The 24,516-nt window shown below is 39.1% G+C and overlaps 1 protein-coding gene across 8 annotated transcripts in view; it reads right to left on the reverse strand.

Annotated features, from left to right (window-relative positions):
* LOC107691894 (zinc finger protein 536-like) overlaps positions 1-24,516 on the reverse strand; it is a 196,922-nt gene that overhangs the window by 122,612 nt on the left and 49,794 nt on the right. For 4 of the 8 annotated variants that reach the window (XM_016490724.1, XM_016490723.1, XM_016490731.1 and 1 more), the window contains exon 1: positions 7,295-7,389. In XM_016490724.1, the coding sequence (XP_016346210.1) occupies positions 7,295-7,356 (62 nt within the window). In that variant the 5' untranslated portion in view covers positions 7,357-7,389. Of the gene's footprint in view, positions 1-7,294; positions 7,390-15,618; positions 15,734-16,436; positions 16,459-24,516 lie in introns of those variants that run through there. The other 4 variants (XM_016490725.1, XM_016490727.1, XM_016490726.1 and 1 more) reach the window with 2 other exon arrangements.

A 24,516-nucleotide genomic window follows, 5' to 3' on the forward strand; every position in this document is an offset into this window, starting at 1 on the left:
TTAGTGTAGCCTGCATTAAAAAGTCTTGAACATAAAACAACAGGATAAAAATATAGTTGATGACTAGACATAATCATTTCATGACTCTAGACACTTCTTTGTGAAGACAGTAGCATAATACAGTGAAATAATATGTTCTTTATCCATATAAATACAGCTGTCATGTGCGTGGGTAAAATTTACCCGCTGGCGCTTTAGGTATACAGTGACCTCTGGCGGTTCTAGTGTTAAATAAATGGCAACTGAACTACTGCATGTTTGGGTACTGTTGTTAATTTTTAAAATATAAAAGTATATTTTCATAAAAGTATCAGAAGTTTCCCTGCATAATTTACATCAACAGCTGAGACATAATTTATTTCATTTGTAAGTAAAATGGACACTGTAACTGAATTATACCAAAATAAATCAAATAGAATAAAACCTAATTATAAAAAAGGAACTGAATTAAATTGAACGCTTTTGAATCAGAATTGAATTAATCTGGAAACAAATGTAGCGATAAACAGCCCTAGTAACCATTGTGACACCTGTTACACTGGGTTGCCTAACACGGATGTAGATCATCAGGTCTCTGTCACTTGATTGGCTGTGATGAAGCCAATCACTGAGCTCTGCCTGTCTGAAACACTTCATATATCTCTGAGAAGAGGCCTCTATCATCTCTGTCTTCTGCTTAACACACACACACACAAACAGAAATACACACACACGCACCCTTAACCCCTACGGGACCTGACACCAGCACCCCGCAAACATCATCCCCATCGGTTGAGAGGTTTAATCTTTCACTCTCCGCCATTTCAGAAGACCCTGACTCTTGTTTGTGCAGCCCCCTCCCCTCGATCTTGCCTTCCCTCCATCCCTCCTCCCTTCCTCTTCCCTCTCCATATTTTCTCTCCTGCATCTGATTAAGTTAACAATGTGGCGTTATTTGCATGCTGATTTGGCAAGGTCCCTCTCCTCCCCGCTCGCTCTCACAAACACAGGGGCTGGATTGCGGTAATGCGATAGCACAGCAGCCAGCCGATGCAATCTCTACCCCTCCTCCAAACCCAGGTGTGTGCTATCCACTTCCCTCTTAATTCCCTCCATGCTCATATTTTAGTCCCTCTTTATTTTTTCTGTCATTCTGTACCTTGTAAGGGTTGTATTATAATCAAATCTGGTGCAAAAAAAGGTTGGAGGAGGAGGGCATATCCTGTCTTTTTTTATTAATTATAGACCGCGGCTGATGTGAATGTATTCCGAAAGCATCTTCAAAATAGGTCGGCATACAGTTTTCTATTCTTATCACATTTAAATGTCAACATGGTGCAAAGCTCTACAAATTAGTTCAGGCAGACTTCAACCCCCATTTAACATTTAAAGCTCTGCTCAGTAAGCCCCCAATGTGTGATTCAAATCAGTTTACACACATATAAAAAGGAAGCGGTGCGTCTTTCAAACTTCTAATTTCAATACTGATATTATTGCCAACCTTTTGCCAGAGAATAGGCTGGCAGAGAGGGGGGGGGGAAAGAGCCACGAGAAGAAGCAACAGAAACAATGCATTAGCTTTCATGAATTACATATCTGCCTTCATTCTGAGCAGAATCGAGGATTTTCTGAGCCTGTGCATATATCCTAGACAGGAATGAATAAATCACAACGGTGGGGTCATTCCTTTTTACATGCATTGAGAGCCATATCGGGATGATAATGTCCACATAAAACACTTACTGTGGCTCATTTGGAATGCAAGCGATGCAAAAATTTCTCCTCGATTCTCGTATGTCAATGGAAATGTCCCGAGGAGAGCTGCTGTATCAGGACATTTATTTATTACAGAAGATGGCAGAGGCGAATATTGAAAGACTGGGCTATTTCTGATGACACCAGAATTCTGAATTTGGGCGAACAGGGATGATTTCTGAGCTTCAACAAAGTTAAACAAGTGAGTTTACTTTACAGCCACAGGTCTTTGTCTACCACATAAAAGGACGGGTGTATTGTTAAATGTCTAAGAAGGTAGTAAAACATCTTAACATGTTGTAACTCAAGCCAATCAACTCAAAAGCACCGCACGACTACTCCGTAACCATTGGTGTCTGTTCTTGGAAGACTTCCCTACGCTAGACCAATGATTCTGTCCTAGTGCCACAGATCGGAGCAGGCTGCCCTGTCGCTCAGTTGACTCAGCATTATAGGGCGAAGAGGCTAAGGGCCCAGGGGATGAGTTTCACACCTCTAGCTGTTTTATGCCAACAAGCGCCATGCATGACCCTGCAAGTCTGCTCCAGACAGCCCTGGAGGAGCACTCGCTAGGCGTGTGAGGATAGGACGTGCTCCTAACGCCTCATTACCCAAATGTCCTATCTAAGTCCCCCAGTCACCATCGGCAGAGCGGAAAAGGCTACGGACGTGCCTCCGTGGTCACATATACACACTCCTTAGTTTTAGCCTAGTGCGCTTCCTCTACACCAAGGGGTGCTTTACCATCCAAAGTCCGTTGGCCAGGATCGGTGTTCATGTATGTTGTCTCAATGCTGCCGTTACCCATCTGTTTTGAAACACCATCTTATAAACCTTTGTGCTTGTCATAACCAAAAAGCCTTGGCCTCAGATGAGAGGGACACCAAAATATTGAACCAATGAAGCTACAAAAAACATTTACCTGATCCAATTCCCCATTTATTCTTCCAAACGCCTCCGACTGGACATGCTGGTGCAACGTCCTCACCTTTCCTCGTAAAACGAAGGCAGGCTCTCTGACCAATCCTCAGTCGCCCTCTTTGACTGTAGCTGGAACGGGCCTTTTAAACGTGCTATAAAGGCTATTCGCTTTAAATGTGCTCTGGGTGTGCCTAATATGTCCGCAGCCAAATGTCAAAAGAGTTATATATCTCTTTATGCACAGAAGGGCCCTGAGGGCTTTAATTGACTATGGTGTAAAGGGAGTTGAGGAGGGGTGAAGGAACATGATGAAAATTAATACTGTTCATTATCAGACAAACAGAGCCCAATGGCGCTCCTAAAATTGGCAGGGAGTGAAGATTTCCCAATGTTAAAGCACATTTGTCCACCGAGTAATTATCGAACTGAACTTTTCATGGCATTGTTTCAAAATTAGGAAGAATTATGCATTTTTCACATTTAATGTGTGTGAGTGGCAGAGAGCTGCCAACTGAAGCCTGTGCGAGTGTGTGTGTATAGCCAATCTAATATAAGCCTACACTCTATGTAATTGAATTAATGCAGGTATAAATGCAGGTCTGCTTCGCTAGGTTATAAAATCGAGTCCCAGCAGATTAGCTTTTAACTTTAGAGATGTATTACTATAAACTAGTTTATCTCTCTTGCTATCCCTGCACAATACGCCGTCTCCGTAACGTCTGCTTTCCGAACCCAACGTCTGTGATATTCCCACTCTCTGCGCTGCGCTCTACGACCGCCTGGCAACTTCAAATATTTATCAAATGGAGGAGGAGAAGAGAGAGCCCTCTCCATCCCTCTACAGTCATTTACCAATTATTTTGAGTACCTGCTGACAGGTACGTGTCACAGTCAGCTACCCTTCCCCAGTCCTTCTCCTCACATGATTTACCTTTCCCCCTGCTGAGGAGGAAGCCGCCAAGCTACAGGCAGGGAGACAGAGGAAGTGTGGCAGAAGAGGGCTGCTTTGGCATACAGCTGAAGTTCTCACGCTTTGATTCAGGGAACGGTTGATTTGAAGGAGGAAAAAAATACTCTCTTTGTCAATGCATTAGAGGCAGAGAATGACAGAGGAAACGTAGAGGCGAACTGACAATTGGGTCGGAATAGAAAACAAGCTCATTAAACCAGGAGGGCGATATACCAACAAAACACCTATCAAGGTCTGTCACTGTATATTCTAGCATTTGAAGAAAGAAAGAAACAATATGCGCACCAAAAGTGTCACACACACTTTTGACAGTGTGTATTTCAGTCTACATTAGTGTCAAGTTGGAAAGATGAGCATTGGGGACTTTAAATATCTTGTTGTTGTAGGGCTAAGAAAGCTATGTTCTCTTTAAACAAGCACTAAATCAATTATGTTTCTTGTGCTTTCATATGTATGTGCAGGACTGTGAATACAGGAAGAATATGCGTCTGTGTGTCTATATATATGCATGAGCGTTGTGTGTATGAGCCACAAAACACTGAAGGCACGAAGTACTGCTCTCATCAGAGCAAGGAATAAATGAACAACTCTCCAATGTGTGTGTGTCTGTGTGTGTGTGTGTGTGTGTGTGTGTGTGTGTGTGTGTGTGCGCGTGCACCTCCTCGAGGGGGCACTTCACAACACTATCAACGTTCTCTGTGCTCCAAATGGTCTGCTTTCTCTCTTTTGAAAAGCAGCAATACTCTATGAAAAAAAACAGCAAACATAAAAAAGGAGAAGAGTAAATGAAGATAAGAGACTGGTTAAGTGGGTATTCTCTCACTCTTTCCTTTTGAGTTTCAGTGGCTGGATTACAAAGGTGATTTGACATACAGGTTTGAGATTATCAGGGGAGAGAAGGTATACAGCAGTACTTCTCAACTGGTGGGTCATGGCCAAAAAGGGTGGGGCGGAAATTATGTTTTGATAATATAATGAAAAATAATAAAGAATAAAGTGGAACTAATTGTATAATTGTGCATATTTCGAACGAATAATGTTAATAAACAGGCTTACCAACCTTTAAAAGGGTAGAAGAAAACAATTCACATATCTTTGGTTGTTGCCAAAGGTCATGCATCCAATCAAACTCTACAGTATTTTGGTGAAAATGCATCTGTCATTGGGTAGACCCTAACAAATTAGGCTCATGTCAACATAAATAGGTTGCTTGACATGCTCTTATCCTCAAAATAAAAGAAAGAAAGAAAGAAAGAAAGAAAGAAAGAAAGAAAGAAAGAAAGAAAGAAAGAAAGAAAGAAAGAAAGAAAGAAAGAAAGAAAGAAAGAAAGAAAGAAAGAAAGAAAGAAAGAAAGAAAGAAAGAAAGAAAGAAAGAAAGAAAGAAAGAAATGCTGACATGCATGAAATAATTCTATACTATAATCAATTCTGGTAATGTGTTGGGTCACCACTTCATATCTAAAGTACTTGACATCCACTTGATATCTAGACCTAAATCAGTTGAGAACCACTGCCATACAAAACCCTGGGGAATGACTTGATGGAAAATACATCAATCTGTAGGAACGTTTTTTTTTTATATTATAAAAAAGCTTTTATATCATGATATCTTAAAATAAGGTGGGATTTTTTTTTTTATTCATGGTCCTTTATTCTGTTTTTATGCACATAATAGTGAACAGAAAGTGCTGCGAGCCAGATCTAAACTCAAATTTTCCATATGAGCTCAATTTTAGCGCACATGTGTGAGCCACTAGGGCACAACTCGAAACCTTTATAAATAACATTATCTTTTTCAAAGTTCATACAAAAAAGGAAAATTGTGTCATTATTACCTGTCATTATTTGCTCACCTGTTCCAGACCTCTATGACTTACTTTCTTCTGTGTAATACAAAAGATGGTATTTTGAAAAGTGATAGTAAAAGTTTTGGTAACTAACAAACAAACTAACTAAATAAATAAATAATATTTTCTTTCATATTCCACAGAAGAAATAAAGTCATATAGGTTTGGAACAACAAGAGAGTGAGTAAATGATGACAGAATCTTTATTTTTGAGTATATTATCCCTTTAACATGAAAGTATGTGATTAGCTGTAATTCTCAGTCCCATACACTTATACAGAGAAAGAGAGAGAGAGAGCGAGAGAGAGAGAGAGAGAGAGAGAGATGCTGGCACTCTGTGAAATTCACTAAGACATCTCCATTATCTCTCTAGTGTGTGACTTGCAGATAGGAGGAAGATGTCTGTCTGTCTGCTGTGATGTTTTCAGTTTTTCTGCACTGCCAGTACCACTACGTGGTTCTAATCCCACATCAGTGACCCGGACCCACTACAATACGATCCTATCGGGCAGCGCACGATACGCCTCTAATTGAAAAAGGCCCTGCACCATGTCTAAACCTCTCCTTGCAACTCCAGCGCATGTTGTGTCTGCATGCGGAATCGGATCTGTAAGAGGCTTACGCGCTCGTGTGCATGTCTGTGTGAGAGTGTTATGCTAAGCATGCGTGTGGGTGCGTGCGCCTATGTGCGATACGTTTAAAACAGAGTAGACTGATATTTGAAACAGCCAGGCAAAGGAAGGAATTAACCACCTTTACTTGGTTTTAATTACAGCAATGTCCACCTCTGTAGCAGAGAGCTAAAAATACATGCAGGGTTTTCCTGTGGGACTGAAGTTAGCATGCCTTACGGCTGCTCGTACCTCAAACACACACACACACACACACACACACACACACACACACACACACACACAGCACAACCTAAACCTTAACACCAGAAATAAAACAGGCAATACATCCTTACTGTGTATTTTGGGATCTCAGTCTAATTCAATAAGATAATGCTACAAAAAATTATACATTAAAAAAGAAAGAAATGGAAGAAAAGAAGCAGAAAGAAAATCAAATTTGAAAAGAGAGAGCAAAAGGCACAGGGGAATATTAGATGAATCCAGGTCTTAGGGGTGTTCCAGCGAGTAAAATAAGGTTGAACCTCAATAGGATCAACATTCAGGGCAAAACTGCAATAAAAGTAGAAATGTGACAGGGAAAATGATCTGTAATTAGGACAAACAGCACTAAAAGCAAGTTCAAAGATAATTGTTTTTGGAGGGGCGTGTGACTGACTGCCAGGATTCCCAGGGTGGCCAGTTTGCTTGCTTGAAGATTGAAAGAGAGAGAGAGAGAAGGAAAGACTATGATAAAAGAAAGCAAAGATGAAGGACTATGCAGAAAAAAAGGTTAAGAGGAAGGAAGAAACACTCAACAGCAGGACAGAAAGAAAAAGCGAGAACTTAAACTGAGCGAGGGGGTGAAGGAAAGTCACTGAAGGTAATATCAGTCCATTTGGGGGAAAAAAAAATTAAATATTAAAAAGAGAGCGTGAGAGAAAGTTAACAAAGACACCCTACCGAACAAGCACCAATCCATCATAAGACCAGGCATAAAAAAACAACAAGTGTCCCAACACCCTTATCCCCACACACATCTCCACACAAAGACTGCTATTGTTGTCGGTTTTCACAACACTATGGCCTTTGATGGATTCTGCAATAGATGACAGGGGTCAGGGTATAAAACGCATTATGAATTATTATTATTTTTTTATTTTTTTTGATGTTTGTAAAACAGCCCAGGCCCCACTTTTATATTAATCACCTGAGGAGGGTGTTGCATTCCCAAGGAGTCAAGGGAGGAGGGACCTGCAGGCTGTCCTTCATAACTTTACATGCACTTTCTCTGTCTGTCTGTGTATCAGGAAGCTGAGAAGCAGCAGGAAATCGTGATAATGTGAAATGCTATAAATTATATAGTTTAATTTCATTTGCAAAACTGCCCATGCAGCCTTCTTTTTTCTCCCATTTCCTCTCCGTTAGATGAAGTCACACTTGGCATGTGTGAAACATAAGCATAATTGTGCTTGAACTGACTCAGACGAGAGCGAAAAATACACACAATGGCAGTGAGATGAGCAGAGACAGACAGAGAGAAAGAGGGCCGCTTGTCCTTTAGCAATGCGTGCATTCTATTTCCCCACACATGCCAATAACACAGGAGTAAACGGATGCGAGAATTAAACCTCATTGTCCGCAGATATGTCCTGCTATATTTAGTCCATGTTTTTTGTAGGATGCTCTGGGGTCGCTTCACGTCGACAAAATATTGTGTCGGCAACACCGTATCCGTCTCTATCTGTGCATGTTTGAAAAGAAAAAAGGGCACTATTAAATTAAAAAAGACACAAAAATAATTATTCCGCAGCACACTTGAGCGACACATCCTGAATCCACAAAGCACGGATCACGTGTTTAATAAAAAGGTTAATCAGTTGTTAATCAGAGGATTTATAACTTGTTATTTCCTTTACAAAACCATTAATACTATATGCCATTAATATTTAATGCTGATGGGTGTTTTTTTTTCCTTCTTTTTTTCATTGGGCGGGGAAGAGTAGACTGCAAGAATTAGGAATCCACACGCTAATGTGCATCAATCATGCTTTGTTAAAGACAAATAAATTCCTTCATGTTTATTAATACAACCTCAGAGACAACAATACACTTTACATTATTTAAAAAGTTATTAATAAAGTATTTATCATCGGTGCCACTACAGGACAGAGAAGGCTACAAATAGGCTAATGTACATAGCCCACAATCACAGACCCTCAGGATAAGGATTATTATGATCTGAATGGTGGTATTATCACTTTAGGATGCGATTGAGGTGGTTGAACCTGAAGTCTTGCACTTTTAGGTAAATCAGGAACCCAAAAGTTTTGATTTGAGAAAAGATGTTTGGTTCCTTTCTGAAAAACAACAACAACAACAAAATCCCTGCCAATCTGCTAATCAAAGCAAAACAAATATTGCATTTCTCTCGCTCCATTTGTTTGAACGAATATATCACATTCCCAAAATACTCATTCTCGGTTCAAATGTAATTAAATTGTGCCTTTAGTGAAAACATGCAGTGGTTCTCCAATTAGTTCTGTTTTTGTCATTCAAAAAAAAAAAAAACTGGACTTGGGCACGCCCAAGGCACTGTCGCTTCCCAGAACATAGTGACGCCTGTGTGTTCGGTAGGTTGAACATCAACGCAATAGTTTAGTTTTTGGTCTTAACACTATTGATGGAGAGAGCAGAGTACACAAACAGTGTGGGCGTTTTGATTGAAGTGAGTTAAAAATACAATTCTATTGATTTCAACTGTGATAGTGTTGAACAACAGGAAGCATGAGGGGTGCATTATGATGGCACAGACTCCGTGATTGACTGATTAAAGAACTATACATGGTGCTTTTTAAAAAATAATGATGCAAGTAAGTGAGGCTGGAAGTGTTTGATTTAAATTGCTCTGAAACGGTTAAGCACCATAGTTTAAGGTAAATTGCTAGACAAAAAGATGTCAAGATGCAGGAAGATGTTTCTCAGCAGATTATTTTTCTCCTCCTTACACACTTTCTTTTTGGCTTTGATATATTTTTTTCACCTTCAAGGCCCTTTTAATGTGAAATGTACCCTTATATGAGTATCATTTTGAGATTTAATCTTATAAACAAAAACTGAACAACACACGTTAACTGTCTTCAAAAAAACAAAAATTTTGTAGATTGCTTATGTAAATGTCAGAATATAAGATAAAATTTAATAAATAAATAAATAAATAATCCTCTTGTTTGTAGTTGTTTCCTGTTAATTATTATTATTATTGAGCCGCTGCCAAAAAAGAAGCCTTGAGACAGTGGGAGAGAGATCCATTTTGTGTTTCGGTTAAACACTGATTTCATCACTGGACTAAAACACATAACTTTAAAAGCGAAATCAAATATTAAAAATGACAGGCGGTATAAGTATGGTGAGTGAGCCGGGGTCACGGAGGGAGGAGGCGCGGGCGGCTTGTCAGCCACTATCTGTCAGAGTGAATTAGAAACAATCAGGGGCGACTGAAAGGGAAGGTGATTGTTATTAAGCAGCGGGGCTGCGAGCAAGCTCCCCCAGATGTGGCCATGCATATAAAAGAACAGGAAGCCAGCAGTTTAATTCGGGAAGCGCTAGCGAACACGGCCCGCACAAAGGAGGAAGGAGGAGGGGGAGGGATGAGAGCAGGAGAAAAAAGCCTTTTGTTACTAATAAGCTGGAAGTTACTTTGATAACAGGCAAGGGTTAGGCACCGGAATAAAGGCAGCCAACCCCTTCCTCTACGTCGCGTGCACGAGCGCTCACTTGTTTCATCCTCAATTCATATTTTCAGGAGGACAGGCCGCACCAGTCAGTCAATATCTGCGGGGGAATATAATGGGAGTGGAGAAATAGTACATAAGTTCACCTTAACAAGGGTGAGGAGAAGAGACAGCCACAGCCATATATCAATTACCCAGCTGCGATCACACTCTGATGATGTGGGAGAGGGAGAGGGACGGACCTCTCCCTCCGCCGTCCCCTGATGATCTCTCTCTCTCTCTCTCTCTCTCTCTCTCTCTGCCTTTTTTCCTGTCTCCCTCGCTCGCGCTCCGCCACCAGCTCAGGGAAGCTCCTCGGAGGCAGCCATCATGGCCGCAGATTGTCGTCAGGGGTGACGGGGGCAGGGAGGGGATGTGTACAATATGTTTTTCAAAGGGAGCGGAGGCTCGATTTCAATGATAAGAAAAGAGGCTAATCTGCTGCTCCACGGCCTCAAAGGCACATCCACTCTGACAGTCCAACCCTCCCGCCACAAGGGGAAACACGCACTCGCACAAACGCTGACCTGAAGGGGCCGAGGACTCCATCACACATGTCCACATCAAACATGGCTACTTTCATGCAACTCTTGACAACTGTGACACCAGGCTGCCAACTTCTCTGCTCAGAAACAGAAGAAACTGAGGACTTTGGGTAGACGGCTCACTCTGATAGTTAGCGATCATACAACGTGCTGTTAATATATGTAAGCTTGCATCACCCTACGTGGCGAAGAGAATCTCTAGAGAGAGTGGTTTTGTTTGTTCTCCCCAGCCTGTCAAGAGAGACTGCTAACTTCAGCTATGCAAATACTTCACCAGCTGAAAAAAAATGAAGAGTGTCATTCGAAAAGTCTCTCTTTCTTTAAATGACAGCGATGCTTTGATTTTCAGCTTTCTTTGTAGTGAGAGATATCTATGGAAATTATCCCTGCCTTCAGATTTTTTTTTTTTTGTGATCCTGTAATAGCTAAAACTGTTAAATAAAAGCTATGTTTTCTTCAGAGATAGAAAAGCAGCAGATTCAGAAACGTCACCCGTCTCTGTTTTTTAAGCATGATGTGAGAATCTGTGACTGGAGGGTTGTGGTGTTAAACATGCTATTGCTAAATATTACCTCAGGGAGTAACAGTGTATGTATATATATAACACCTGAGAGAAGGAGAGAAAGAGAGAGGGAGAAATGAGGGGGAGTGCAGCATGTTACAAAAATACAGGCGAGACATGGACTGACTGAAAAATGTTACAGAAGGATGGAGAGAATGAAGAGAAAGTGAACAAAAGAAGGGTGGTTAAAGTAATAGTTCATCTGAAAATACAGTTATGCAACTTCTACTCAACCACGTGCTGTGGAATGCAAAAGGGGAAATGTAGCAGAATGTCTGAGCTGCTCTTTTCCATACAATGAAAGTGGATGGGGACTGGAACTGTCAAGCTCCAAAAAGGAGAAAAAATAATTAAAATGTATAATTAATGCTCCATAAATGTGGTCCTTATGGCTAATGTGGTCTACTTCAAGTCTTCTGAAGCTATAGAGAGCAACAGTGATTTGATTTGATTTGATTTGATTTGAGGAACAATAAAAGGATTTAAAAATCACACAAAAAGACTGAAAGACTGAAGAATGTGTACTACAATCCCGTGAAGCTTTGGGAAAGATCGATCAATCAATCAATTAATCAATCAATACACACCCACACATAACAAAATACACATAATAATATATTTAAATGTGCATATATATAAACACAAATTGAATATTTGATACCAAGCATAAGAAAAATCACTATTACATCATTTGCAGTGTTTCATGGGAGTGGGCGGGTATTTTGGCGGAATTTGCTTGTTGCGATTCTGTGATTGGTGGACTTTTTTTTTTTCAAAATCATGGGTTATGCTGTTTTTCACCAGGAATTATGCTAATAATTATAATAATTATTATGCTAATGGTTATTTAAAAATAAAGTTGATGTCTTCATCAAAACCATATACTATTGATTAAGAAACTCCTAGCTCACAATAGGCCTGTCCTCAAAGGTTATCGTTTAAGTTATCGTTAAAAACAAAATTAATGGGATTTTAAATTCCGGAACCCAAATGCTGCATTCTATAAAATAGCTTTGTGTGAAGAACAGACTGAAATGTACTGATTGTACTGAAATTCACTATTCACTGAAAATCTTGCTTGACAGCTGTGGTCAATGTATGGAATCTATGGAACATTCTGATATAAATAACTCCCTGTGTGCTCTACAGAAGAAAGAAAGTCATATGTGTTAAAAAAAAAAAAAAAAAAAACCAAGAGGGGGAGTAAATGATTCATTTTGGGGTGAACTGTTCCTTTAAGTAAAATGAAGAAAGATAGTAAGATTGATAAAGTTACAATGAAGAGAGAAAGATGGTCCATGTAGTCCTGTCGTCTCTTCTCCTCTCAGGACATGTCTTAGATTTCAGTGTGATTAAATAGTCAGGGATAGAGAGATGTTCTGAGGGAGTATTAGTAATTAATCACTACTGAAGCTGGGATTTCCACTTTCACTGTCTCATCTACAAACACACAAACACACACACACACACACACACACACACACAAATGTTCCTTTAACCATTCATCAAAACACAAAAGAGAAGGAAAAAACACCAAAAAAACAATAGAAATAGAAATAAAAATCGCAAAACAATACAACAAATAAGCATTAAGCAGAGGCTTACGAGGCAAACGGTTCCCTTTGTGCTATGTGCTAATTATTACCGTGCCCATAATGGGTTCCAGTCTCCTCTATAGACAATGTCTTAACACCTATCATTACTGAATGAAAGGGTGACCATAAAAAAATATATTAAAAAAAGGCGACCTACGCTTACAGCTCTCTAACACTCCTTCACAGTCTTTTTTTTCTATTTTTATTTTTATTTTCTGTACTATTAATAAATTTAGTCTGTCCCGGACATGAAAATGTCAAATACCTAAAATACACCTAGGCTAAATAGCATATTAATTTTTAATGCTCGTTCATCCTAGGCTGCTATTCTCATATCTAGTATGTCTGCCAACAGCTGTTGCAGGCTCTCTCATAGGGGGATTTATAATCTATCTAAAATTGTGCTGGAGCATTGTTCAGGAGGAGGAGGAGGAGACTTTTTATTCTTAGGCTGCTTTTACCCCTTATTTCCCCTTAAAAAATGTGAAAAATGTAAATCATTACTGCATCTTTTCATTCTTGATTTTGATTTAAAGATCACACTTTTTTTAAACCCAAATATGCAAAATGCAATAAAATGCATGAAGATTTTAATCACAATTTTCACCCAAGTGATTATTTCTCAAGCTGGTTATATTATTTAAAGTCAGTTTATGTATTCATTTTTCCTAAAAAACAGGCTTTTCATCACAGTATATGAGGTAAGCTGTCCCAATAAAATCTGCCATTAATTAAGCAAAGAAACACAGTAAAACAATTTATTATAATTAAAAATATACAAATATTTTAATTAATAAACAGAATAGATTTACAACATTTAAAACATTACAAACTTACCCTGACCTGACAAATATGGGGAAAAATTATACTGAGAACACTTAATATACACTACCGTTCAAAAGTTTAAGATTAGTTAAGATTGTTTTTGATGTCTTTGAAAGAAGTCTCTTATTTAAATAAGTTATTTAAATATAAATACAGTAAAAACAGTATTATAGTGAAATGTTTTTACAATTTAAAAATAACTGTTTTCTATTTTAATACATTTTGAAATGTAATTTATTCCTGTGATGGCAAAGCTGAATTTTCAGCAGCCATTACTCCAGTCTTTAAGAAATCATTTCAGAAATCATAATCCTTCAGAAATCATTCTAATATGGGGCCCTTGTGCTGCTTATTATTTTTGTGGAAACTGTAATACACTTTTCCAGGATTATTTGATGAATAGAAAGTTCGAACGCATTTATGTGAAATATTTTGTCTTCACTGTCACTTTTTATCAAATTTAATGTGTCCTGAATAAAAGTACAAATATTATGAAAAAAAACCCACCTTACTTGAAAATTAGTGTAGGTCCTATGTCATATTATTACTAGTGGTCGACCGATATGGGTTTTTTGACAGCCGATGCCGATATCTTGAAAAGCAGGGTGGGCCGATTGCCGATATAAAGCCGATATAATTGTATTTATTTTAATTTATATTTAAGAAATTTGAAATCATTTGAAAATTGATTAAAAATAATTGTGTAAAATAAACATACTTATACTTTAGAAGACAAAGCATTTTTCACAAATAAATAAATATTTAATACAAATCTAATAAAAAAAAACAACAACAGGGCACTCAGTATTCTAGGAAGTTTGTGTGAATCGTTTTTTTGTTTTTTTTTCAAATAAAGCCAAGGTAACACTCATTTTACATACAGCACGCAATGAAAATGACATGAATATGACAGTGGGCAAATGCATAAAGCGCAGCATAATTTGAAATCACTAATTTAAAGTTTGTCGATCGCGCATCTCCAGTGAAGCTGAACTCTCCTCCTGTCAGCATTCAATTTCCACGGATCGACCATCACCCAGAGAACACGCGATCATGCAGGATACAAATGCACACTTCACAAGATCTCAACTAGATTAGAATAAGTCTGCAAGGTTTGTTAAATTAAATGTTCATTAGTCATTCAAAGATTTGTTTAAATGATATAAATGCGTGTTTGCTGAATGCTGACGGCAAATGAGAAAGTATTATAATGTTTGCCTTTTTATTACTAATAATATTAAAGCAATCATAATACTTTTTTGTATACATTTTAACTCCTTTGTTTAACAGTTCTATCTGATTATTAGATAGACTTCTATCCATATTAGACAGAACCGTTAACGACGACAGCGATCAAGAGGGAGAATGTGAGCACTGTTTGCTCAGGCGCTGCCGCTCTCAGCGCTGTCAAAATAAATGTCCGTCGTGCCGTCAAAATAACGACGACAGCGAACAAGAGGGAGAATGTGAGCGGTGTGCGCTCTGGCGCTGCGGCTACCGTTCTCAGAGCCGTCAAAATAAAAAACACATTTTCGAACCCGCCTCGAACACATCGCCAAACAGAAAAACTTATCGGCCGATGCCGATATTTGAAAAATGCCAAATATCGGCCGATATATCGGTCGACCACTAATTGTTACTGTAATTTTGTAATATTATAATTTTGTAAATTTTGATAATAAAATTTATAAAAAAATAATTAGATTTAATGAAACTGACATACAAACCACTGCTAGAGAAAACATACATGTAACCAGACTTTTATCTCAAAATCTTCTAGTTACTAGTTCTAGTCTCCTCTACCTATTGAATATATTTTATATGTATTGAGATCTAAAAGAACATTCATGATAGCCACATATGAAACATATCACTGAAAAGGCTTGAACCAGATAGAAGAGCACATTGGAGAAGCAATTGCTCTAAATTTGGCTTTTATATGTCATTTAGGTGTTCGGCTTAAAGACACATCGCAGGAGAAGATTACAACTGTTCAGCACAAAACATGCCACTTCAAATGGACTGTCTGTTAGGGATCAGACTCTGGGATCAGTTAATCTCATCCTGACACTGATGATTTGAGACCAGTGGGTAAGTGAGCATGCTTCACGTCTTATATAAGGACCAGTCAAGCGCACAGATCTGGGATCAGCGGGCTAAATGTATGTCTGGTCCAGGAGCGGTGTCGCATTACAACTACCGAAGGAAGGGCCGTGAGGTGAATGTTCACTTACCTGATCACTCTAACTGCATACTGGTCCGGGGCCCGTCAGGTTGAAGAGTCCGTGACTCACCCCGCCACTGAGTCTGTACGGTAACAAGCGATGACAGCGGCGATGAGTCTTTACTCTGTCAGCAAAAAAAGAAAGAGAGAGAGGGAGAGAGGATGTCAGGCCAAATGTAACAAATTCACTGAATCACAGCAGTGGCGCAGAGGTCAAGGAAAAGCAGCCGAAAAAGGTTAAAGATGAAATCAAAGCCGTGTCTCAGAGCGCCGCTGAAAATCTATCCCAGCGAGGCAAGGCCACCGCTGACGCGCTCGGCAGACAAGAAGCTAAATACTGCACGCCACTCTGGGATCTTTCATTTTCAGCCGATCAATAAGGACTTATATTTATCAGGATTCCAAGCAGCTGCCACATCTGACAACCTCCACTTCATTTTCGCACTCTGCCCTCCCTCCTTCTCTCTCTCTCTCTATCCATTCATCGTCCAGCCCGTCTTCTGTGGCCTTGTGCTAAATCGGGACCTATCGACCAGCAAAGCAAAACGGGGGGCCTCCGATGCGGCTTCAGCCCTCACATACTGCCGCGTCCTCCTACTAATATTGGGTTAAGAAGTGTGCGTTTTGTCATTAGCCTGTTGGCTTGGGCCCATCTCCCTGCTCTCTTTGTTCCATGGCACGCCATTGAAGCCTGCCAAGAAAATGGCAGCATAAAACACGTACACTTCACCACTTTATTTCCCCCGTGCGAGCGCTTCGAAAACACAGATATATTTAGGGAGGAAAGGCAGGGGGAAAAGAAGAAACTCTCCAATTTAAATCATTCACAGAAGCAGAAGATTTGCTGAGAGGGCGGAGAAGGCCGAGTTAAAATAGCTCAATCTCTAATCATCTGTACGGCAATATTTGCTGTGAGGCATTCTAAATAGATCATCGCTGGTCCATCTGCCTCATCACTGATTTATAAGGCATTAAGCTGCTTTCCAAAGGCAAGGACTTCCTTTGCAGCTACAGTGGAAGGATTCTTGTTCAAATCAGGGCCAATGGCAGCTGAACAAGCCCGCCGCTCGCAGTAAAGGAGTTTCTGCTTTCAGCGGGAGGAGGGGAGGAAGTGAAAAACACACACAAACATACCCACAGAAAACAAGGGACATCATTAACATATGAATACTGTATGCAAATGGTTAGAAGAGAGCAGATGTTGGCGCATTTAATTGACCTATATGTGAATTGCATCCAAACCTTCTACACGGGGTATGCTGAGTGTAACACTAGATGCCCGGCACTGGCTTCCTTAAACAACACAAACAGGGAGGAAATGAGGGGAGGGTGTGTGCTTGACAGAGAGAGGATGGAAAGAAGAGAGATAGAGATGAGTAAAGTGAGGCAGAGACAGATGAAGACAAAGAAACCCGTGTCGGTAAACAGCACAGCCTCAGAGATGCCTAAACGCATCGGCTGTCAGCTCCTCGCGACTCTTATGGATGACATCACTGCGCCACACAGAAAATCAATCACGCTGTGGCCTTTGGGGAACATGAGCGTCGCTGACAGGTTATGAGCTGCAACCTGTGTTGTCTTCAGTTCATCCTCCTCAACTCTTACTTTAACTTCCATACTATGCTGCCGGTCTTTTTCATCTAGAGACAACGGGGGGGAAAAAGAAATGGGGGTTGTAGGGGGTGGAGTCATAGCGCTTCTTTTGCTAAGTTTTGCATGGGTGAACTATAAGAACCACAAATGCTAATTTAATCTGGGGTTTGTCCTTTCTTTCCCCCCTTTCTCCCTCCTGCTAGGGAATGTCATTAAATTGTATTAAACAGCCTTTTGTCCGCAGGGCAAGGACCACCCGATATATGATAATACATTAATGCCCTGGTGCTACAGCCATTGAGCTGAGACGCTCTTTAAGGCTGAGCAGTACACACATGGAGCGCTAGTCTGAGTATGGGAGTTTGCATGTGCACAAGTGTGCATGAGAGAGAAAGGCTGGCTAACAAGTGTGACACATACTAATAGAAACATACCTAATAAATAACAAGCTTTCAGGGTCTGGCAAGCTGACATTTTCTCTGTGAGCAGGACAATTTCATATCTGCGGAGCAGGGGAGCAAATTGCATCACGTGGAGATTGCTGGAAGATTAGCATAAAAATTAACACTTAAATTTCAGCTTATTGTCAAGCCTTCTTCTGCTCTTTCTGCAAAACCAACAATCAATTCCTCTTAGAAATCTGATTAGCTTCCATGACGCTTATTATCCTAGTCATGTTCCCGCGTCGCCGTCCAAGACTCCTGGACTATTTGTTAAAATAGAATTAAGAGGCTGATCAATCCATAGGTGTCTCTCATATGCACATAGCTTTTTGCACACTTTCCTTTTGTCCAGCCCCTTTATTAGCAGTCGCTCATTAAATATGCTGATTAATATGCCATAGATCGCAGAGGAGTATTTTACATTCAGATGGTTTATTATATACATGTTAAGTCCGGCTGAGGCAGCCGAAAGAAACAGCATTAAGTGCAAAAATAAAAATGCTTCATTATAGTTCCGTTAGCCGTAAATATAGCTTACATATTTTCTTTCTTTCTTCCATTGTAAGCTTTTCATTGAGAATATTATATTATTTTGCATATGCTAATAGCTCTAGAATTTTAAATATTTGAATTTAAAAAATTCAAATAAATAAGTATTACATAATAATAATAATAATAATAATAATAATAATAATGAGGAAGATAATTATAATTAATTTATTTAATATTTTAAGAAATGCATCAAACTATGTAGCTTATGTCCTCGTGTTCAATAATAATAATAATAATAATAATAATGAAGAAGATAATTATTATTCATTTATTTTATTAATTTATATAATATTTTAAGAAATGCATCAAACTATGTAGCTTATGTACTTGTGTTCAAGAATAATACTAACAATAATGAGGAAGATTATCATTAATAATTTATATTATTAATTAATTAAATATTTTAGGAAAGACATAACATGTAGCTTATGTATTTGTTACAACAACCACATTCATAATTACAGCATATCCTGTATTGAATTTGTTAAAGCCCAGTGGAATAAGTACACCACCATTTCCTCCCTCAATTCCGGCATGTGTAAAGTCACGGTATTCATGTTGACTCTTTCAGCAAAAGCTGTGAAAGTCATCATGCATTTTCAAAAGCCTTCATACTGTTGAACTCTGACCCTCTGACGGACTCTCCCACTCCCCCCTCCCAAATACACACACACAGTCACTTTAATCAGTGTAAATAAGCTCTTTTTGCACTACAAATCATTATATCTGCACTGTTGTTTACTTCACTGGTTTGCACTCTATCTGCCATGTGCCGTGTGCTGCTTTATATATATTTTTTTATATATTTTTTTACATTTTACCTTATTTGTATATTTGTATAGTTGTATTTTATACTTAATCTGTATATCTGTATTTATGTTCTACTGTTAGTGTTATCTGTATGCACCAAGGGTCTGAGAGTAACGCAATTTCAATTCTCTGTGTGTATGTGCTGTACATGTGGAAGAATTGACAATAAAGCAGACTTGACTTGACTTGACTTGTAGTGAATTATCTGTCAATAATACAGTCCTATTAAAATCACTGCACAAGTATGTAGTGATGAGCAGCGTGCGCTCTGGGTGGCTTTCCAGGTGGAGAGAGATGGGCTTCATTTTGTTTAAACAAATTCTATTTCATCGCATCCAGATGTCTTTAAGCGCAGTCCATTCACCATGTGCACACTCCAAGATCCACAAAAAATGTATACAAACATTTATTCATAACGGCATGCCTCTTCTCAGACTGAAGAGTTGTCATGGTTCCTTAGACTCTGTTTCAGGAGTAAACTAAGTGTAATGTGAAGCAGAAACAGTGTAACGTGATTAGCCGGAGCGCGCCGCTTCTGTGACCGGGTTCCTTGTTCTCTAGCCAGGCGTCTAAGCTGGGAACGTGTGCTTGTTGTGTGGCCCACAAAAGCTGGTTGGGCTCAGACCCTGAGGAGTGCCAAGACTGCTCTGATATCCCTGATATGCCATTACCTGAAAACCTTGGACTTTATTAGTTAAAGTGAGAAGTAAAAGTGAAAGTGTGAAATTCTAAGTGGATAACAACAGCTCCTGCTATGCAGAAGTTAATTTAAACCAGGAACCCCCACAAACTCAGTCTCTTTGACTCTTATTCTGTGTCTCTCTTTCTAGCCCTGCCTCCTTCCTGTCCTCTATTCTTATGTTAACTTGGATAATAGGAGTGGGCCACCCGGCAGTGAACTTTAAAACTTAAGTCCATGCTCAAGGAAAATAATCAATTTCTCGCCATCCCCTGATGAAACTTAACTCACTTCAAACTTTATGTGTGGGCCCTCTATAGCTCTACCAATACATCTGCTGGCTCCTTAAAGCATATTACTTTTCACATGGTTTAAAAATAATAAACGTGCACTTAGCCGAGCTGTTTTCTTGTCCTAATGCCACACAATGGTGGGGAATAATTCAAAAGTCTTTAAGTTCAGAGTAAACACTCCGTTCCTTTGTTGATTGTACAGCTATTTTGCCTTTTTTCTTTCTCTCTCTCTTTATCTCCTTCTGAGCTTGTTGTGTTTTTACTCTAAACAATACACCCTTCCTTCACATCTGAGCAACACACCTCACTGCCATTTAATAGGTTAAATCCTGTAGTATGGAGTCATATTTTAAACCGGTGGTTTATTTTTATGAGCAGGTGTAATTAACGCAGCATGTCCTATCTCTTAGTCATCGATGCCAAGGTCTCTGTTTAAACAACTTTATTGTGAAATGTTTGCATTCTCAGCATTCGCCAGGCCACACACAGATTATTATTTCATACTTCTCAGCGACGCTCTGAAACGTTTACACTTTCCGATCGTTATTGTTTTTGATTACGGCTCTGTGGATGAATCACGGACTGACTAGAAAACATGTTTACACAGGGCCAAGTGTGAACCTGAAGGCCTCACTCAAGCCAAATGAACACTCACCACCTGATTTATGAAGCAAAGATTAAACTATTTATGTGCAAGCAGTCTGAGTTGTTTAATTTCTCTTTTTGAGGCCTTCACTTTGTTATTTGGAAGTACACACGTTAGACTGTCCAATATATTTACTGCAATAGCACATGTGAATAAGCATGGAGAAAATGTGAAAAGCAACTTAAAGTCTTAAGTCGCTGGGGTATATTTGTAGCAATAGCCAAAAATACATTGTATGGGTCAAAATTATTGATTTTTCTTTTATGCCAAAAATCAAAGCAAAGATCATGTTACATGAAGATATTTTGTCAATTTCCTACCGTAAATATATTAGAAAACATTTTTTGATTAGTAATATGCATTGCTAAGAACTTAATCTGGACAGTTTTAAATGTGATTTTCTCAATATTTAGATTTTTTTTTGCACCCTCAGATTCCAGATTTTCAAATAGTTGTATCTCGGCCAAATATGTCCTATTCTAACAAACCATACATCAATGGAAAGCTTATTTAGTCAGCTTTCAGATGATGTATAAATCTCAAATTCAGAAAATTGACCCTTATGACTGGTTCTGTGGTCCAGGGTCACATATGTAGTTTGATGTATTAATAAAGTTTTTTTTTTCTTTTTCTCATGCATCCCTACAGCCCTCTGTTACCAAAATGGGCTTCTTTTAACTCATATTATATTGCTTATTATTATTATTATTATTATTATTATTATAAATAAGCCATTACAAAGGTATTTATTATTAGGCCATTACTACTGCATACTAAAATATAACTGTAATAATAATAATAATAATAATGTTTATTATTATTATTATTATTATTATTATTAATTGAAGTGGACATTATAATGATCATTTGCTTTTAAACTAAAATACTGTGGGAGAAAAAAGAGAACCAGCATCCTCACTTTTTAATAAGACTCCTGAGCTTGTTTTTCTTTTACGTTTTGACAATTCAACCCATCTTAAAAAAAAGATTGATTTATAAATTACAAACCAAATTTATTTATAAATTAAATTCAGATGGGACGTCTAACAAAAGTAACAAAAATGTTACCTGCACTCATTTTATGATGGATTTTAAATACAATTTTTTTTATAACAGGTTAAAACCAGTACCAACCGTGCAGGCGTATAACAAAAAGTCTAAAAATCTTTTCAAGTACCCCACTGGAATCTGATTAAGAACCCCCTGGGGTACAAATACCCCTGGTGGGCTCTACATTGTTAAAGAGAGAAATTAAATATGGCCTTGAAGACACGACACTGAGACAGATCAGATGGCAGAGCAGATGTGTTTTAACAATGCCTTCTCCTCAATGATGTGCCCTGTGCCACCACAAACATTTTAAGACTTTCATTGTTACACAGGTGCTTTCTCAGAGCGCACGAGACAACAGAGCACCAGAGGCACGCGCCACCCCGACCACACCATTCACACTTAATAAACCTCATGCTCAAGCCTCCAGGGTGATGAGGTGGGAAGGCTGAGATGGACGTGACAATCTGTGAGCTAACCACACTTCGACATATGGTAAAGGTCCACAGGCCTCCCTTAATCTGTCCATCAAACTGGCTGCTCTGTTTCCCCAATGAAACATGAGAGCATTGCACGTATCAGCGGCAAGACTAATACTGGCGTACGCTATTAAACTAGTATAATGATATTTTATTTTTTTTACACTTAACATTTTTCCCTTTCCAATGAGATTTGAGATTCTACCAGTGGGAATTACCTCAAGAGAAGCCCTGAAAACCCCAACCCATAACCTCAAAGCATGATATCGCTCCATCGCCTTGCCAGGCTGTGCAGTGGCGTGCAGATGGGACTTGAGAGGTCTGTCATCTTTTGATTAAGAAAAGGAAATTATCTCACTTTAAAGACATTCCTCATAGCCACCACGGCCACAGCATAGACTCTCTGACACTCTCATTCAGTCCACATGCTGTAATTCTTTCCCCTACACTATATACAGTTAAATTTTAGGATGATTGTTACCTGTCCGCCTATAGCTGTCAGGAGACATACAGTAAAAAAAGCAAGCAAACCAATTCAGGTTAACATGAGAGCGAGCGAATCCATCCCTGCTTTTATTGTCAGGCGCACGGCGAATCAGCTCAGGGACCTGACCTTGGGTTAAGTGGGGCACTGTGCCATTTCTTCATGACCTCAGGCTTGTTAAGTGAAGAGATGGGGAGTCTGGGAGCACGGGGGGAGGTCTCAGAGATTGAGACGCAGACATGGAGCTCCTCCATAAACCCGCAGAGACAGACTGAGAAGCGTCTCGCCCTTCACATTAAAACGCCTCTCAGCAACACATCTGCACATGAACTACAAATCACGTCTGGCCAGCGCTAGAGCTGTCGGGGAACTGTAAATGTTTCAGGACACATAGATTTAAAAAAAAAAAAACTCACTGACCCATCGCTAGGGTCCCTGTGTGAGTCCGGTCATGCTTCGAGACTTTGATTTCTCTGACTGCATATGAAAGTGCCGGCCAAGCATCTGCTGTCTGAGCTGTGATCTAATACTTACCAATAACATCTACATAATATGAGGATTTTATCACAGATATCAGTGGATTGGTTTCCATTACATAGTATGAAAAATATTCATCATAACCACAATATTAATCATAAAATTTCAAATGACTAATCTCCAACACCATAGTATCACTCTTATTCTTGCCATTTTTGCTACACTTGTGCTGATATTACAAGTGGGGTGGACTAATGAAATGTTATACAACTGTGAAATATTATTACAATATATATATATATATATATATATAATTTTTTTTTACAATATTTCACAATGTAATGTATTCTTGTGATGCCAACGTTGAATTTTCAGCAGCCATTACTCCAGTCTTCAGTGTCACATGATCCTTCAGAAATTATTCTAATATGATAATTTGGTACCCAAGAAATATTTTATTATTATTATCAGTGATGAAAACAGCTGTGCTGCTTCGTATTTTTGTGGAAACTGATACATTTTTTCAGAATTCTTTGATGAATATAAAGTAAAAAAAAACAGCATTTATTTGAAATAGAAATATTTTTTATACTTCATTATAAAAGACATTATAAATGTCTTTACTGTCACTTTTGATCAATCCTTGCTGAATAAAATTTTGTTTTCATCCCGTTGCCAGTTATACAACTGGAGAGAGGAAACAGAGCAGGGGAACAGGAAATGTCACAAGCCGAATTCAAACTCATGCTGCTTGCATGCACACGTCAGTTCAATGTATATATGCCAATCACTAGGCCAACTGGCATCTCACTACTATTTTACCCCACACTCCCTCTATTATCTAAGGGATCGAGCCAGGTGTCAGAGCTGAAGCTGAGACCACCGACATGACAGTCCCTCACCTCAGTCCAGGAGAAACAGATCGAAGTGCTTACCTGCCTGCTGCCGACTAGGCACTTTACACACCAGGACAACATACTGAAACCAGAACCACCTCAACAAGAAAACTCAGTGGTGTTGAGTTCACACACTGATTGTTGCTTTTCTAATAACAAATAGCAAAGTATCAGCTGGTGAAAGGGAAAAAAGGCGCATGTCCAGGTCAGACTAAGCGACAGACCAGTGTGTAAGCCAGTCTGTGAGTCACTTGCTTGTGTGCCCTGTCGATTGCACCTGGACCCAACATATTATTCAAACATTCTCAATATTTAATCACCAGCCCAGACTCCATCCTACCACTAGACCAGCACACATACAGAACACTCCCAAACAAACTGTCCAAAACAGAAGGGTTTCATAAGCCCTCTTCCTTGCATAAACACACACAGGTGTACACTTGTGAGAAACACTCCCTCAAACTGCTCGCTTTCTCATCTTTCTTCTGTTGAGCGACCAACAACTC

The sequence above is a fragment of the Sinocyclocheilus anshuiensis genome, unplaced genomic scaffold (assembly GCF_001515605.1).
Source record: "Sinocyclocheilus anshuiensis isolate Anshui unplaced genomic scaffold, SAMN03320099.WGS_v1.1 scaffold754, whole genome shotgun sequence".
NCBI lineage: Eukaryota > Metazoa > Chordata > Actinopteri > Cypriniformes > Cyprinidae > Sinocyclocheilus > Sinocyclocheilus anshuiensis.